General features: G+C 45.5%; 1 protein-coding gene across 2 annotated transcripts; it reads left to right on the forward strand.

Moving 5' to 3' along the window:
* The first annotated feature begins 72 nt into the window (after window positions 1–72).
* LOC123401146 (basic leucine zipper 34) lies at window positions 73–14,170 on the forward strand. Of its 2 annotated transcripts, XM_045094877.1 has the most exons (6): window positions 74–263; window positions 778–1,417; window positions 9,519–9,584; window positions 9,686–9,761; window positions 9,855–9,981; window positions 13,658–14,170. In XM_045094877.1, the coding sequence occupies exons 2-6, from the start codon at window positions 861–863 to the stop codon at window positions 13,864–13,866; spliced, it is 1,035 nt and encodes a 344-aa protein (XP_044950812.1). In that variant the 5' UTR covers window positions 74–263; window positions 778–860; the 3' UTR covers window positions 13,867–14,170. The 2 variants fall into 2 exon arrangements, with proteins under 2 accessions (XP_044950813.1, XP_044950812.1); XM_045094878.1 differs by lacking the exon at window positions 9,519–9,584 and having other exon boundaries at window positions 73–263.
* The last annotated feature ends 4,744 nt before the right edge of the window (window positions 14,171–18,914 follow it).

Genomic DNA, 18,914 nt, shown 5'->3' on the forward strand with positions numbered 1-18,914 from the left:
ACGCAAAAAAAAGTTAGTTTTAAACGTATTTTTAAACTAGGGTCACATCTGCGTTTTCTTTCCGCTTTAGGTTAGAATTTTTTTTGGCCGGCGAGGTGTGCTAGGGTGTGCTAGAGTATCTCCAAGCCTAGGGCTTCCGCCGTGCGCTTAGTGTCAGTACCGCCGCCTCACCCCTCGACCTCTCGCGCGCTTCGCCGCCGCAGTCGTTCCCGTTCTACCTCATCGCGTCGCTGCCCGTCCGCGATTAGCCACCGTCTTCTGAGGTACGAGCAGTAGCTAAACCCGCGGACCTCCAGAAATTTTTGGTGTGCATCGTCTAGAACCGCGCCGGTTCTATAGCAGTAACTTGTTTCCCCAGCGCATAGGGTTTGGTTTGGGTGTCGAGCTGAATCCCCACTCCCTCTTGAAACGTTGATGTTCGCCTTGCAGAATCCGATTTTGTTTCCTAGATTATTCTTCACCTGGATGTATTCGTTTTGGTCGAGCACCATAGGCCCTGTCTAGTTTGCTCTTGAAGATTATTTTTCATTTTGGTCGTTTTTTAACGGAGGAACTGAATATAGCATCGAAAACTATTTTCGGCCAATTCTTGTCTATGCTTGTCTTGTGTTTTCCCTTTGTTCAGTTATATGAGTACACGATAGATAATTTTCTTTAACTGGAAAAAGTGCATGTGGTGATTTAGCTTACGAGGGTGCCTTGATTTCGTGCATGTTTTCTGTGTTCCTTGTCACATGTTTCATGTGCTCATCCATTGCTGGTTTCGCTAATGCACAGAACAGAGAAGTGGCTGCTGGATGGGCTGTAGTTAAATAGCAGAACGAAAAGGAGACCAGTATCACTAGCTTGTACCTCTCATCATGTCTCGGTCGCCACATCTTCCTCCCCGCTGCCCGCCTCAGGGTCCTCAAATCACAGGAAGAGATGACAGCTTGTTCACACAGAGCTGCAGGTTTCCATCAGAGGATCCATTCTTTGGTGAACCACCGTGTTGGCTAGATGATCTCCTTGCGGATTCTGTGAAAAAACTGAACCTTCCGCTTCTTAGGAGAGCTTGTAGCGACTCTGATGCTATCTTGGATGCAATGAGGACATTCCGGGTCCCAATTTTTTCTATTGAGGGGGATCTGCAACCAGCAGGTGAGACCGGGGACTCGTTGGATGCTGCTGTAAGGGGTGAAAGTGGTTCAGGGGTTGAAGTTAGCTGTGTATATGGGCCAAATTCACCAAGACAGAAGTGTAGGCTGACCAGTTCAGAGAGTTCCATTGTAAATGCTGTCCTGGAGAATGTTCCTAGCAACTCTTTGCAGTACCTGACCATTGACCCGTCAACTGGTCTGCATGGCAATGTGGCCAATGCAGAAGGAGATGCATGCGATGATGTAAACCATCTAGATCAAGACAAACCATTTAAAAGGTACGCTCCTGTCCCTGAAATTTCTACCGGAGCACCTTCTAATGTTTTTAAAATCCAAGTTCTTACAGGATACAATCATACAACTACAAGAATATTAGTTGTATTTGCAGCGAGAATGCTGGAAAGTATTTCAAGGAACTGAAAGGTAGACTTTGCACTCTTAGCTATATAACTAACCAGGATAGAAAATAGTCTGCCTGATAACACATAAGTTACAGTACAAAATTAAACGTTAATCCAAAATAAATGTTGTACGTCTTACTGTACAACACTGAAAATTGGGAGTCCTGTCTCCGCAAGTACCCAACCCCCAGATATAATTTAGTTTTATCTGATCTTGTTACCACAAGTAGTTCCAGGTTTTGGATCTATTCAGTGTATTTAAAATTCACTACTGTACCCATTCCATGACTACAGTGGTAGCAACAGGCTCCTGTGATTGCTGCTAATATTTGACCTTGGGTTGTCCAAGTCCCGTGTCAATAAATAGCATAGTTCAAAAAAGCGCTAGGCATTAATTGTGCGTTTTGCCACCGCCTTGCGCTTTTCTGACCAAAGCGCATGCTTATGCGCAGATTAAGCACAGTTATGCGCTAGGCGTTTTGCTATCGCCTAGAGCCTAGGCGCACTTAAGCGCTCGCTTAGGCGCGCCTTCTTTAATGCAGAATTCCTTTTCTATTTGTATAAACTGCAGACTTATTCCAGGGGATGATAATTTGATTAGTACTTCCTTAAGTGATCAGAGCTAACTCTGCTAATTCAAGAGTGATAACTGTCAGTGTCAGATGTAGATAAAAATAGTAGCTCTGTCCTTCTGTTCATGTTGTCACGTTCTCTATTAATATCAGGGTTAAGCAATTCAAAACAGTATTACAGAAAATCTTGGATTCATGTCTATTCTATTTGTATATACATATAGATATGTTTATGAGCACACTTTTTATTTGGTCACTATTTTCTTGTGCTATACAACTTTTGAGAAGTAAGTAACTGCATCTGACATTCATGGTGTTGCTTCTAATATGACAAGTCAATCATGCAAACATTGTGCATTTTAGTATATTTTCCCGTTTGCTACCAGTTTGTAATACTGTACTCAGTTCTCTTTCACTCTCAGTTATCTTGGGCTCTGAAGCAGCATAGGGTTGTGGAGGAACAACTCACCTTGTTGCTACAAAGTGTACAACACTAGTGTTAAAAGAACTACTTCACCGTGTTGCGCTACATATTGCTCTAGAGGCGAATATAGGCCAATATGGTAGCAGGAGTTAATCCAAAACTCCTAGAGCACAAGATCTAGTCCGAGATATTAGATAAGAACACCAAGTTCTATTATAGGTTATAGCTAGCCGGGGTACATAGTCCGTTTACAAACTAGAGGTGAGGCCCTCTATTTATAGGCTTTGGGAATCCTTCACACCTCAACTTCTACTTATACCTAGAACACTCCAGAAAACATTACTTAATATTTAGCATTCTACCCATAGCTAGAAGTCTCTAGGCTTTGGGAATCCTTGACACCTCAACTTCTACTTATACCTAGAACACTCCAGAAAAACATTACTTAATATTTAGCATTCTACCCATAGCTAGAAGTCTCTAGAAAACAGTGGCTAACGCTAAGAAAACAACCAAATAATAGACAAGAGTAGAAGTAGTAAAATGAATTTGCCTTCTAATTCCCTTTTTCTTTTCCTTCTCTCTATTGTTCCTCATTAGGCTCCCTCCCGACCTTTTCATTTTGACGTGTCAATGGCGGGCTTACGCGTACCTGAAATTTTATTATCAATTAAGCAGCGGTTACATTAGAGCAGAGTTACAGAAGGGGGGGGGAGAAGAAAAATTGGCAAAGAAAAGGACTACAGTCTCTCAGATAGATGAAACAACATAGAGGCCCAGACATTTAGGAACTCTCTCTTTTGAATATTTATGCAGCGATTCGCCCAGAGTCAGGTCCTCAGCCGTGGCTCTGGCGATGTGATGAAGGCCTTGGTGCTCAGAGCGAAAAACCTTGGCGTTTCGCCGCTTCCAGATGTTCCATAGGATGGCCAAGAGCACCGTGGAGCGAGGTTTGTTCGAGAGATTCCCGTCCCAAGCATGGTGCAGCCCCTGAGGTGCAACATGGCATAGGCTCGTCAATTCCCCCCAGAGGAGGTTTAACTTTGGACAACGAAAGAGCAGGTAACCAATGGATTCTGTTTGGCTGCAGAATTGGCAGGAATCTGAGGAGGTGATGCTTCTGCGGAATCGCCTTTCATTGGTAAACAGGAGATGTTTGTTGGCTAACCAGAGGAATATCCTGCATTTGTTCGGCGCGTAGTTCCTCCAAATGGCCGGAGCCAGGTGGTCTGCCGGTGTTGACCGCTAGACTTCGTTGTAAGCTGTTTTAGAGGTTAGCGGTTTCCCTAATGCCCTCGAAATTCTTTCGTCTGCGACCTGCAAATTCAATTTAACAGTGGCCAAAGTAGTACAGAGAGAAGTTAGCTCGTTAGTAGCCGTGTACGACAGGCAAGGGACCAGGTCTAGATTAAGATCGTGCGAGGCCAAGACCCTAGACATGGAGGCAATTTGTCTTGTGGAGTGAGTGAACAGAGCCGGGAATTGCTGAGCTAGGGTAGTATGAGATAGCGGGAGCCATATGTGAGACCAGAAGGTTGTGGTGGCGCCATTTCCAAGCTTGACCTTGGTAATGGAGCAATAGAAGTCGAGGCCTTTCATGATATCCCGCCAGATAGGAGTGTGCATAGTGTTTCCAACGCCCAGGTCGTAAGTCGGAGACCAGCCATACTTGGAAACCAAATAGTGGTTAGCCATAGATTTATGGTTTTTCATGAAGCTTAGAGATTTGACGAAGAAATAAGCAGAGGTTCATTTGTATTAGAGAGAGGAACCCAAGGCCCCATTGGCAGTCGGCGCACATACTAAGTCCCAAGCCACCTTGCACTGACCACCCGTAATAGATTCCTGGCCGGCCCACAAAAAAGCACGACACAGTTTGTCAATTTCAAGTAAGGTTCGGATGCTCATAGGATAGATTGGAAGGGCACGAAGAACTGAGCGAACCAGAATAGCTCTACCGGCCAAGGATAGAAGCATGCCACGCCAGCCAGCAAGCCGCCGATCAATTTTGTTAATAACAAAAAAGAAATCCGACAGGTTAAGCTTATGCATGGAGAGAGGTAATCCCAGGTACGACCGAGGGAACGAGGCCACAGGGCAGCCTCTAATTCCAGCCAAACTGGCGGCCTCCCTTTGATCCACATGGATGGGAGTAAACGAGCTTTTGTGAAAGTTAATGGTCAGCCCAGTAGCCTCCGAGAATTGAAGAAAAATGTGCTTAAGAGTACAAAGTTAGGGGGCATCCGAAGGGAGAATGATTAGGGTGTCATCGGCATATTGCAAGACGGTGCAAGGGAGGTGCTCATCAATCGGGTGAGGAAGCATATCATCATTGGAAGCCTGGAGAATTAGTCTCTTAAGCACGTCAACAACAACGATAAACAGGTAAGTGGATAGTGAGTCACCTTGCCTAAAACCCTTGCGACATTGAAACTCAGGACCTGGCCTGCTATTCAGCACAATCGAAGAGCTGGATCATTTGTTTAACTGATCAACCCAATGACACCAAGTCTCGGGGAATCCCTTGGCACGCATGATTAGAGACAAAGCCTCCCAAGAAACGGAGTCAAAAGCTTTATGAAAATCCAGTTTGAGGATAATAGCAGGAGGTTTCCTTTTGAAACAAGTTTGAATAATGTCCACAACATGGACAAAGTTCTCGGCGATCCCACGGCCTCTGCTAAACCCCGTTTGATCATGGTGGATAAGGTGGTTGATGAAAGGCTGGACTCTAGTAGAGAGGCATCTGTTAGTAATTTTTATGGAACAATTTTCGAAGGAGACGGGGGAGGGGGGGAGTTCTCTGGAAGGGAAGCGTCACATTTTTTTGGAAGCAGCACAATTAGAGCTTGATTGAGAGTTTCAGATCTGCTACCCCGCTATGAAAGTCGGAGAGAAGATTAAGAAGGTCCAACTTAACTAGGTCCCAATTAGCTTTGTAAAAGGCCGGACCTAGGCCGTCGGGGCCTGGGCTCGCATTGTCGTTCATGGCCCAAAGCGCGTTCTTGATCTCCTTTAAGGTAAAAGGTTTTAAGAGATCTCCCGCCTGGTCAGAAGTGAGAGAGTTCTGATAGCATATGGGAGCAAGAGCAAAGGAGAAGTTTGCTGCCGATCTGCTCCCAACAAGATTTTTGAAGAAGTTGAGAAGGATGGCTTCCTTATCCGCATGAGCAAAATAGGAAATACTGTTATTGGATAGCGACTTCATTTGATTTTTACGATGACGAACCGTAGCACACACGTGCATGTAGGAGGAGTTCTCATCACCGAGGACACAATCCTTAATCTTGGCTCTTTCTCCCCAGTGGGCAGCAGTGGCACCGTTGAGACGATGGAGAGATAGCTTAACCGCGATACGGAGTTGCAACTCTAGATTAGAAAGAGACCGAACTTCTTCAAGTTTGTCGAGAAAGTTGATAGTGGCATGGCAGTTCAGAACAAGCATCTTAGGCGATCGCCTATTGGATGTCCAGATTTTTGCCATGTTCCTAGTGTGCTTAATTTTCAAAGCAAGGGAGCCGACCGAGCCCAGGTGAGCATGGTTGAAACCCACACTATTCCAATTTGTGACTTTCTCCTTGAATTGAGAGACATTAAGAAGCGACCTATCTAGTCTGAAAATAGAAGATTTTGGGATGGAAGATAGGGCCGTCAAACAAAGGGAAACGTGGTCCGAAGTAGTTCTAGTAACTGAAGATAGCGAGCTATCGGGCAATTTTTGTGCCCAAGCCATGTTAGCAAGAGCACGGTCCAGGCGCACCAAAACTGGCGAGTCTTGCTGATTAGACCACATAAATCTCCTATCTAGTAGAGGAAGATCTTGAAGCTGCATTGAGTTGATCATTGAGGATAACAAATTGGCTTCAGCGAAATTGAAGTTGCTAGACGATTTGTCGGACGACGCAACGTTAGATTATAGTCTCCTATAATGATCCAAGGAGTTGAGATCTGGGGAAGCAGATTGGCCAAAGATTGAAGAAAATCTTGCTTGAGCCCGTGGTCGCAAGGGTCGTACACGTTGCTAACAGCAAACTGAAGATCGTCTGATACAGAATCGAATCAGCAGGTTAATGAGAAGGGGGTAATAAACACCTTGCAGCACGTGATGACATTGGACTCCCATGCAGTAATAATCCACCCGAAGACCCAGAGGAAGGAAGATAATGAAAGTTCTAAGATTGGGGGGGGGGGGGGGGGAGGAGGAAGGTCACAGCCTTGAATGTGTCAATATCCAGAAGTTTAAATTCTTGAAGGCAAAGCACAAAACATGGCGCGGAGGAGAGAGTGGATTTAACGTTGGTACATCTTTTGTGACAGCCCAAACCGCGCACATTCCAAGAGATAACCGAGAGCTCTTTAAACATTGGAAACTAGAGGTACGGCGAAGAAGAACACAGGATAGCCAGACACAATAATAAGGGTGGAGCAATCGGTTACAACAGAACGTCGGATGCATAACAGAAGGATACAAGGCCACCTGAGAGCGACCAGACTAATAGAAAGACTAGAGACGCAGGAAGCTAAGACAGAGGATACGTGCAAGCGACACAACCCTAAATAAGAACTACCCCTAAAATTGAAGGGGGAGCAATAGTTGCAACTCGACATAGGAGGGGAGGAGCGCCGCTGCAGGGTGGAGAAGAGAAGGCCGTCACACATCGTCACCAAGAGGCACTGAGTTGAGGTTGATTTTTGATACTCCACAAGCCACGGCAAGCTGGAGCACGTCCTTGCGAGGCAGGGGTGGGGCTCCTTCAGTAGCAAGCTCTAAAAGCTCAGCGGTCGGCAGCAGGAGCTGGGAGCTTGGCACTGCCTTCTTTCCTTCCAACTTTAGTTTCTTCCTTAGAGTGGCCTTCTCAAGCATGGTGAGGTGGTTTCGCTGCTCCAAAGCTGAGATGCGAGCACTTGTGGAGTGTAGAAGATTGTTGGGGAGGCCGCACGCGGAGGAAGATCAGCGGGGGTCAGGGGAGGCGAAGGAGGCTCGGGCTGGGGCGCCACCTCCAGGGGAGCAGGAGCGGCGATGGCAGGCTGCAGGGCGTCAGGGAAACAAGGCATGCCATCGTCGAATCGAGCAATGGCCTGCATGACTTGATCTTCCCCATCAACACCCGGAGCAAAGGCCCGACCGCGAAAGTTGATGCAGAAGACTTTCGCGTCCGTGAGGGGCAAGTTAGCCGGCCCCACGGTAGCGACCCTGTCTAGGAACCCGATGGAGCAAGCCGCCAGATTGACGATGATGAGCTTGGGGGAGCCGGCCGGGTTCGTCGGGACGCGGTAGAAGCCGCCCTCGCCGTTGGCTCCTTGAACGCGGACGTGTAGAAGCCTTTGAACAGCTTGACTTCCACCGACTCTGGGCGCGCCGTGAGGGGGGTCGCACACACGAGTGGCTTATGATTGGTCATCATGGTGAAGCCACCCAACAGGCGCACCACACGGTCATCATGGCCTTAATCCGTAGGCGGCGGAGGTGGGGCGGAGAGGTTGGGATCCATGTTGTTGGGGAAGTCATCGTCTCCCCCATCTCCACCCCCTCCGCGACCGTTGAAGTTGTCATCGTCGGGGGCCGCAAAAGCGGGGTTGGGGGGGGGGGGAGCTCCTGAGAGCGGATCACCAGCAATGTAGTGATAGCCCTCAGACCCGAGAATCCATGGACGGGAATCAGTACTCGAGAGGAAAATCCTCAATGTTTATAGCAGAAACAGTCCCAAGGGGAAAGAGGAAGCGGTTTTCCGTGTCCTCATGGCGAACAAGGTCAACCGAGTTGATAGGGCAAGACAGAGGGCTGGATAGGATGGACACTTCCCTCTCATAGGCTGAGCCAAACACCACAAGGCCGTCCCCATAAGAAAAGGCCCGAATCACGACCGGGGGGGGGGGGGGGGGGGTCCCCAGCCCCAGTTTGGATGGCCCGACGAATACAAGCTTGGGGAGAGGGGTGGGGTGGGTTGACAAAGGCAAAAGCTAGGTTTTATCAAATCCCATCAAAAGATTGAGGAGGTTTTGGGAACTAATGACCTCACTAACAGCACTAAGATTTGATATATTTGATATTTGATGGGATTGCTAAGGAAGTTTCCGTGTTTATTTAATTGGTCCTCTTTCTCTTTAGTAGTGCCACGTGAGTCCTTTAATTATTTACCTAGCAAGAGTAGTATTTTTCCTTGTAAAAGTCTACGTAACATATAAACATGATGACCAAGTTGTACTTGGTCAACTATGAGTCCAGGTTGTGTTGGCCTTAGGCCATGACGTGCACGAGGAACTGAGGATCGGCTATATAATAGCCAGGGATGTGCGTCCCATGTTTTTGGGAAATCAATTTATTACCAACACCAAGGATATGCTTCAGAGGAGAAATTTTCACCTTGACGATGATGTCAATTTTATCCTTTGCGCTGAAGGGTTCCCTGAGTCTGGGGACCATCTCCTCTGGAATTATAGATTTAGCAAGGCTTGTTAAAGAACCCTTAACCTCTCTCCCCAATGTGATGCTGGCATGGAGAACCTGATTTCATCTGCTCTTTCAATAAGCCTTTCTTCGTGGAAGCCTTTGCTGTGGCTGCCTGGAACATCTGGAAACAGATAAATCTGAAAGGGTTTCACTACATTAGACCTAGTCTAGGCTCCCGGTCCTTCGAAAAAGGACCTTTCCCTTCTTTCTTACGGAATGGTCAGTTGCAGACCCACTCTTATTTCTTGGCTAGACAGCCTTGGCTAAGTCTTCGTAACGCTCTTTCTTCATATTCCCTGCTGTCCTTCCTTGTGCACCTCTCCTTTTTTAATATAATTTAATGTTGGGGCGTCCCCACAGTTTCGACTTAAAATAATGCTGCAAGGAGTTTGATGTCTTGGCATGGTGAAATTGCCCATTTGGAATTTATATTCTCTATTCATATGCGTCTGTTTTATATTCCATACCTGGAAGTGTTTTTTTTTTTACCTGAAGACAGTAGGGAACACTCACACTATATTTGAAAAGAAGGGGCGAATATGTACATCAAGGGATTTGCATGGCCAACGCCGGACAGAAAACTACTAAGCTATCAATGCAAGATGAGATAGGGGTTCATTGTTTAGTTCGTATTGATGCATTATTTTCTTTACGTTGAGAAGAAAACGAAAACACTAGCGTAACACACATTTCTGCAGGCGATCAGGCCAAAGATCTAGGGTCCGGAAACTTCAATACATTGCTGATCTTGAAAGAACTGTGGACTCTCTTCAGGTAACTTTGTGACATTGTATGTTATATATTTAGGGAGAATGTTAACAATAGTTCTTTCCTTATGATAATAAGTTTGGCTTTTGCTTTTTTTAGAACATGGGAGCTGATTTGGCTGTAAGAGTAGCATCTCATTTCCAGCTTCGCAATGCTCTATCGATGGAAAACAAGCAACTGAGGAGACAGATTGCTAGTCTTCAGCAGGCAAAACTAATGAAGGATGGTATGTCTGGGTTTGTTTTCTCTTTAGCAAGTTATAGCTGGCATTGTTTACTACCTTGATTTAGGTTATGCATGTCGTTTACATTTATAGTTGATCCAACATGAACCTGTGACCGTAAGACTGGCCAGCTATTTAATGGAGCTAATAGATGATTGATTCGATATAGGCTGTATGTCCCATGGACACGTCTAGCCAGCAAACATTTTCTGGCTAGATATCCGTGGAACACACCGGAAAATGAATGTTTTTATACCTGTGCTTGCTCCTGCGTCTGGAAAAGGAAACTATGTTCCTGCGTGCCTCACCTGGTCCCCTTGTCAAAGATTTCCTCATCTGCCCAAGCCACGTTCTCATCACCACCACAGCATGCATGCATCAGCCAAACTGAGTCGGCACATTTAATTATATTCCCTTTTTTGCCTACTGGAGTCTGAGCATTGGAATTGATATCTGTTTTCCCCACTGGAGTTCTCTCAGCGATCTCTTTGAAACTAGATCTCGTATGGGTATGTTTTGACGAACTTTTTCTCTAAGCAACTTTAGTGTTATAGGAACCAACCTCAGTGCTATGTGTGAACCTAATTCAGTGCTATGAGAAGCAACTCCATGCTAGGTTCGTTTTTATGATGTCAGTTGGCCTGGTGCTTTTGTAAGTTGGCTACCATGACTGCCAAGTAGCCTAATGTTACCCTTAAATTTTCTACCACGACTTGTGAGTAGCCTTACATTATCTAGAACCTAGCGAAGATCTGGGTGGCCCAAAGATTCCCATATCCAGAACCATATTGCCTAGCGAAGACGAGGCCGAACAACAAGTGATTAGTAGATTCATCATGTTGATTGTAGAGGGGGCATGTATCATGGTGGGGTAGGCCTCTCCTCGTCGGCCTATCTGAATTCCAGCAACGGTTCCTCATAGCCAGCCATGAAAAGAAACAAAAGTGTCGTGGTGCCCTTTGCTGCTTCCATACGAAATCTGCATAAGCTCCACCTCTCGGCCAGAAAACTTGGAGCCATTGGCCGATCTGACAAAAAAGTCTCCCTTGGGCTCCCAGCCCCACGTGATTGCAACCAGGGCTTCCTCCATGAGCTGGAAGTTGGAAACTGTGGGCCAAAGTTGCAAGTACTCCTGCACCATGTCGATTTCTAGGGCCAATGTTCGTTGCCCACGCAATATCAACGATCGCCTGTCTAACTATCCTTGATGACCGAATCCGGGGCGCAACTCTGTCGTATAGCCTAGGTGTCATGTCTTGGATTTCGATGGTCATGCAACCACCTATCTTCCCAGAAAAGGGTGTGAGTCGCCATTGCCTACTGTGGTTATTGGTCCCACTCTGTAGATCGTCAAAGCCTTGCTTGGTATCACTATCCCCAACTCCTTCCATGGTCGTCGAGGATCTGTACGATGTAGCCACAACCATCGTGCTAACAAGACCACGTTTAGCCACTTGAGGTTCGGGATGCCCAAACCGCCCATCCAAGCTGGTGAGCAAACTGAAACCTAGGCACCGAAGGAGTCCTCAGCATACCTTCTGAAGCGCTGCAATAGTTCCCGCACGGGGGTGCGGTGGGGTGGGGGTGGGATAGCTCCATGGCCACCAGCGAGTGCAAAGTCTTAACGAGCAGAAGCCTACTACTCTTTGGGAGCAAAGCACCCCTCCATGAAGGCAGTTGGCCATTTGCTTGCCAACTGCTCGACCAAGTATTAGAATTGTGCCGATGTCAATTTACAGATGCTCATGGGAAGTCCAAGGTATTTTCATGGAAAAGTGCCAATCGAGCATCCCAAAATACTCTCGGTCAATAGCACTTGGTCCTCCGAGCATCTCACAGGCATGGCGGAGCTCTTCTATTGGTTCACACAAAGGTCGGATGCCATATAGAAATCATCCAAGATCCTAGCACAAGTACGTAGATCATCTTCTCTTGGCTTGATGAAAAACATGACGTCGTTCGCGAATATGGATATGCGCTGAGGTAGGCCATGTTGAGCAAGAGGTGTCAACACACCACTAGTGGCAGCCCGAGAGAATAGACGATGAAGCACCTCCATAATGAGAATGAAGATCATGGGCCATAAGGGACCCCCTTGTCGTATACGACGTCTCAGTGAAATAGGGATACCAAGCACTCCACTAATGGCAGCCTGAGAGAATAGATAATGAAGCACCTCCATAATGAGCAAAGCACCCCTCCATGAAGGCACTTGGCCATTTGCTTGCCAACTGCTCGACCAAGTATTAGAATTGTGCCGATGTCAATTTACAGGTGCTCATGGGAAGTCCCAAGGTATTTTCATGGAAAAGTGCCAATCGAGCATCCCAAAATACTCTCGGTCAATAGCACTTGGTCCTCCGAGCATCTCATAGGCATGGCGGAGCTCTTCTACTGGTTCACACAAAGGTCGGATGCCATATAGAAATCATCCAAGATCCTAGCACAAGTATGTAGATCATCTTCTCTTGGCTTGATGAAAAACATGACGTCGTTCGCGAATATGGATATGCGTTGAGGTAGGCCATGTTGAGCAAGAGGTGTCAACACACCACTAGTGGCAGCCCGAGAGAATAGACGATGAAGCACCTCCATAATGAGAATGAAGATCATGGGCGATAAGGGACCCCCTTGTCTTATATGACGTCTCAGTGAAATAGGGATACAAGGCACTCCACTAATGGCAGCCCGAGAGAATAGATAATGAAGCACCTCCATAATGAGAATGAAGATCATAGGCAATAGGGGATCCCCTTGTCGTAGACGATGTCTCGGTGAGATAGGGATACCAGGCACTACATTAGTGGCAGCCTGAGAGAATAGATGATGAAGCACCTCCATGATGAGAATGAAGATCATAGGCGATAGGGGATCCCCTCGTCGTGGACCACGTCTTGGTGAGATAGGGATCCCAAGCACTCCATTGATCATTACCCTAGTGGAGGATGTTGAGAGAAGGCCACAATTCCACAAGATCCACATGTCGGTAAACCCCGTCGTAGAGAGCACCGTGATGAGAAAAGGCCACTGAATGGTATTGAAAGCCTTAGAAATATCCAACTTGAGCATAATTGCCGGTTCCGAAGATCATGCAATAGAGTTGGGGTAGGCTATAAATCGTTAACCAAGTGTAATAATCAAATTTCTATTTGGGCCCCATATTAATGTGAAAAAGAATAAGAAAAAAAGAGAACATTGTGCAAGTAGCATAGAGGGATTGTGCCGCCCTTTAAAATCTCATGTTTAAAGGGAGAAAGCAAGCTTTTTGCTGCAGCCTGCAAACAGTAACTTAATCCGTTTCTAGATTTGCTCTCATTTTTTTCTTCTAAAATTCTCCTAACATTGATCGACTGTAAGCTTTGAAATGATAAACAAAATTGAGAACCACACCCAGTGCTAGGGCTGTTCTTTTAATATTAATTTGATGCTGAAGCCAAAGCAAATTTGCATCATCGATCAGTTTGTACTTGATATGGCTCTGATTTTGATATTGATGGCATATCCTAATGTTTTGCAACGGAGATGAAAATTGTGATCTTGTCAGGTTAAGTCCTAGCGATTTTATTTAGTGATGATTCACATGCACCTCAGTTAAAAGCTTTGAAACAAGTGCTAGGGATTTTATTTGGTGATGATTCATATGCAATCTCACTTGAAAGTTTTCGATGCATTTTTGCAGGTCAAACACATTTCTTGAAGAAGGAAACTGAGAGGTTGAAGCAGATCTCTGTGCGTCACCGCAGGAGCAGGAGTGTCACTTCTTGTTTTGAACCGGGCTCAATTGGAGCAGACCCATCAGCAATCAATTGGCAGACACTTGACATGTCAAACCTGAGCTTAAACGGCAGTCCTGTTCCTGTGCCCCCCAGAGGTGGCTATGGCCTGTAAAAGCAGCCTGCTTTGACCCCGTTGAGATGAGATCGCGGCAGTAATTCTTGGACGTGCTTAACGATTCACTAACCTGACAAACCATATAGATTCAGAGGGTTTAATTCTTTAGTTGGAAAAAAGTAGTCAGTCCAGTCATCACCGGAAACATAAAGAGGTCGTCAGTCAAGTTTACCTTTTGTAGTGGTGATTTGGTTGCCATTGATGTATGTGCTATGTTAGCCACTTAGCCCTCTGAATGTTTTTTCTCTGGTTGCTATCTTGTGGATATTGTTGCATAAGCTTCTGAGGATGTTGGCGCAAACGTGCAGGCGACATCTTATGCTGTCGTTGACTTCTTGGCTGCTAGGGTGTGCATTTTATACTTTATACCGACTTCACATGGAGGTGCTTCATCATCTATTCTTGGCAGCTAGGGTATGTCCAAGTTACAATGAGCCCAACAATCCAGAAAGGTGCTGGAGAGTGCTACTACGCATGTAAATGGGCAAGGTTTCGACCTTTGTAAAGGTAGCCATGAACCTTCTTTTATAGGTGAAGGGGTTACCATAGTCGTTAAAATGGTCATTACATGGGGTAAAAAAGTAGATATTACAGAGCTACAATGAAAAATAACCATGCTCGCATTGTCTCTCGGCAAGGATCGTCTCTCCTTTTGTGTCATTTGTCCAACTACCACTACAGGTATCTGCTTCTTTGTCGTTTGTCACAGCGAACGTCAAAGGATCATTCCACCGACGGCAAAGACCTTTGTCGTGTGTTGGCTGGCGGTAAATTTTTTGACATCGAAAGTCATGGCTGGTGGTAAATTTTTTGACACCGAAAGTCATGGTAAAGCCTTTTCTTTGCCATCTGTCGGAAGACAATGGATATTTGCCAACGGTCTATCTAGACCAGCAGACAGCAAAGGGGCTAGAGGCCATCGGATAGTTGTGCTAACGGCGGACGATAGCATTTGCCGTCTATGGTTGACATGACCACTAGCTCCGCTAGCCAGTTGCCTGCCATGTCCTTTCCCGTCTGCCTTGGTGGCTCTTTGTCGTCTCCATGAATGGTACTTTGCCGTGCCATGTCCTTTCCCGTCTGCCTTGGTGGCTCTTTGTCGTCTCCATGAATGGTACTTTGCCGTCTTCCTGACTCTAGCTGACGGCATGACCATATGGGTCAAGACCTGTTGCTCCCAGGTTGTGCAGGTAGCTGCCATGTGGCACTTTTGCCATCAGCTGGCAGACGACAAAAGCCTTTGCTGTCGGCTGACAGATGACAAAATGCCTGTATTGTCACTTTTTTGTTTGTTTTCAGTTATTTTCCTCCATTTTAGAATACATCTATGATATATATAATTTCAACATCATATATAGTTTCAAACATCATATAAGAAGCATAGGCCATGTATCCAACATCATCATAAAAATATTGAGCAAGACAACAAATAGGTATCTTCACATTGTTCATCCATATATACACATAGTTTCAAACATCACACTGTTCATCCATACAAATCAAAACAAAAAGAAATCGGTAGTAGTCCATCAATGTCAGCTTTCATGAAGTGAATCAAATCTCCAAAATGAGAATACGAAAGTTAGAAGAAGAAGAAGAAGGAAACTAGAAGAAGAAGAAGAAGAAAACTAGAAGAAGAAGAAGATGAAGAAGAAGAAGAAAGAGAAGAAAAAAAATAATAATAAAATAGGCTAAGTATATGACATTTATGAGCTAACCAATGTTATTATGCCATTTTGATCAAGCTAAGCTAATTATGTCATAAATGAACTAAATAAGCTAATTATGTCATTTTGGAGGATAATTAGCTAAGTATGTCTTTCTTGGTAAAAATAAGCTAAGTATGTGGCATAATAATGTACGAAGCTAAGGTTGTGTTTGGTTGGACTTTTACAATCAAATTCTCGCTTTTAGAAGCTATAAGCTAACCAAAGGGAAAAAAGAGAAGTCGATTCTGCATAAGTTACAACTTCTGTGTAGTGTATTTTTCAAAGCTGGTAAACCCCAACTTCAAAGATGCACTTCTAGTTGTGCCCTGTCAAAGTATTTACCCACCTTTGCCATTGGTGAGTGGAAAACGTTTCTCTCTGTTCCCGAGCGCTGGTCAAACCCAGCCGCACCAGAGGAGCTTCTCACTCAATCTAATCGATAAACCCTACCATCGCGAGCGCCGCCCCCAGCCGCCGCCAGGCACCTTCACCACCGCCTGCCCAGCCGTTGGCGTCTCTGCCTGTCGAGCCGTCGGCGTCTACCTCCGAGCCGTGACCTCCTCCCACCTCGAGGACCCGTCGGTCCTGTCCCCCTCCGCCTCCCAACCGCGTCGCCTCGTGCATCAACAGAGCAGGAAGGGTCGCCGCCCTCCATCGTCGAGCGTTCTTTCGTCGACGTCTCCTCCAGCCACCCCGCCGCACCTCCTCCCTCCATTCTGCAAGGTAGTTTCTCCCTTTCCTCCCTCACCCCCTTCATCTCTCCTTCCCCCTTCCGTCTTTGTTCGGTTGGCGGGAGCACTGTCAGGTGTCCGTCCGCCGGTGCCGGAGCACCAGTCCTCCTTCACCCCAACCCAGTGCCTCCTCCCCCCTTTTTGTGTCCCCCCTCTCCCTTCCAGAATGAGCATGATCTGGGCATCCCCTATTTTGTTATGTAATATAGCTATTTTGTGAGTAGGACTGAGTGTTATTTGATAGTTTTGGTGCATATTGCTTGTCATATTGATTAGTAGTGCTGAACAATGTTTTTGTTTGTTAATATTGGTGCATATATGGTGGACATGTTGGTGAGTAGTACTTATTTGAACCAACTTGATATTTATTTTGCTTGATTGAAGAATGAGTGATAAAGCGGCGTGGGATGATGCACGTGTGAAGAAACTCATAGAAACATTCAAAGAAGAGGTTGAAAATGGGAATAGACCCTTAGGATATTTTACTAAGAGGGTTGGAATAATGTTATCGAGAAATGGGAAGCAAGAATGGGAAATAAATATCCCAAGGATAAATTCAAGAATAAATGGGATGTAATAAAAAAATGACTATCCACACTTCTCTTCATTTCCTGTACCTCCCAAAGGTATAACATCAAAATCTATGTCAATATTCATTATATTATTATGTGAGACACACATTGGGTAATTTGATTTTCGCTTTTAGGGAAATACTATCTTGTGGACTCTGGATATGCGAACCGAATAGGCTATCTTGCTCCTTTTAAGGGGAGTACATACCATCTACCAGAATTTCGACTTCGTCGTCACCGTCCACCTCAAAGGAAGTATGAGCTGTTAAAATTTTCACATTCCTCCCTTCGCAATGTCGTTGAGCGTGCATTTTGGGTGCTCAAGCAGAGATGGCGCATATTGAAAGGGGTCCCAAGTTTCTCACCTCGAACGCAAAAGCATATCATCATTGCTTGCATGGCATTGCACAACTTCAGTCGTGATAGCAAGTTGAGTGATAAATGTTTTGATAAATGTGATGCCGATGATGAGTATGTACCTCCAGTGCTACGACAGGAACTAACACCAACACAAGCAGATCCCGTTGAAGAGGAGGAGAATGAAGAGACCATGGATACTATTTGTAGTAGGATAGCGGATGCTTGTCTTGTGATAGCAACATAGGTTAGCTATCTTTGATGGAGGCTATCATCATCTGAACCATATGTATATTCTATGGTGCATGCCTTTTGTAATATTATTATGGTATCAATATCTATTTATATGTAATATGCAACATGAAAGTATAATCGTTGAATCCTATATGTTAGTTGTGAATCATCTCGATTGTCATAATTTTTCTTTGCAAAATGGTCGCCCTATTGCCTACCAATGTAAACATCACCATTTTACGATCAAGTTGCACATTAAAAAATGACTCATTGTCCAGGGTCATTATAGACAATTCACAGTCAAATCTACAGTTTCACAGTTGTTTCAGCCAAACGACATCCAACTTTTCCACAGCTGAAAGTTCACAACAGTTTTTTCACAGCTCAGAGCTCACAACAACTTTTACAGAATCTGTAGCTCAACCAAACACAACCTAAGTATGCATTTTTTAAGCAGAACACTAGAGAAAACTTACCGTCGTCGTCATCGCGGATGTGAAGCACCGGGCTTGCTCGGGGCGGTTTCACCTGGAGAAGGTTGCCGTGGAGAAGGGTCATGTGATGCGGCTCAGGAGTTATTCTGCACCAAAGATCATTTGCAATACCTCGTTAGCATGTTGACACTAAAATGTTAATACTAGTAACTAATGACCATTCAAATGAAACTCACCGTTCCAACCGCAGAAATGACTGGCATCGGCGGAGGGGTCTGACCGGTTTTCTCGCACATAGATCACACATTTGGTTTTGATGAGTTAGTCATATTAGTTCGTAATGAAACAAACATTACATGCATGATTTGGCTAATATGAAAAAGAAACTTACCACAAGGAGCTCGTACATGGCCCGGTTAGCCACCTCATTCCGTGCCCTCTCCTCCTCTAACAACCAAGCCGTCTTCTCCTCCGTGACCGGAGTCGTCTCTGACGCCACACGGTCCCTCTCGTGCAGAAGCTCCTGAAGAGCAGCCTAGGTTGTCGCTCTCTCCCTCTCCGAAGAGCATCCTGCAACACCACTCCTTGTTAGCATTGTAATCATCGTTGGCCACACACACAATGTAATGGAGGAAAATTTTCTGAGTCCTCTGAGATTGATAGAAGAGGTGTCTAGAGGGGTGGGGTGGGGTGAATAGACTACTTGCATAAATTAAAATCCTAGCCTTTTCCCAATTTAATGGTTGGCATATTTTAGCGATTCTAACAAGTCTAGTGCACCCAAGACATGCTACTCAACAAATATGGCACGGAAAGTAAAGACTTTGCAAATGTAGTAAGGGATGAGTTTAGGAAGATCAAACAAGAAGAAGTTGACACGGCGATTTTTGGCATGGTTCCGATAGGTGGCACTATCGTACGTCCATGTTAGTGGAGACTTCAACACATGGAGGGTAACGACTGCAAGAGTCCACGGAGGGCTCCACCCACAAGGGCTCCATGAAGAAG

This window comes from Hordeum vulgare, chromosome 6H (assembly GCF_904849725.1).
Source record: "Hordeum vulgare subsp. vulgare chromosome 6H, MorexV3_pseudomolecules_assembly, whole genome shotgun sequence".
Lineage (NCBI taxonomy): Eukaryota > Viridiplantae > Streptophyta > Magnoliopsida > Poales > Poaceae > Hordeum > Hordeum vulgare.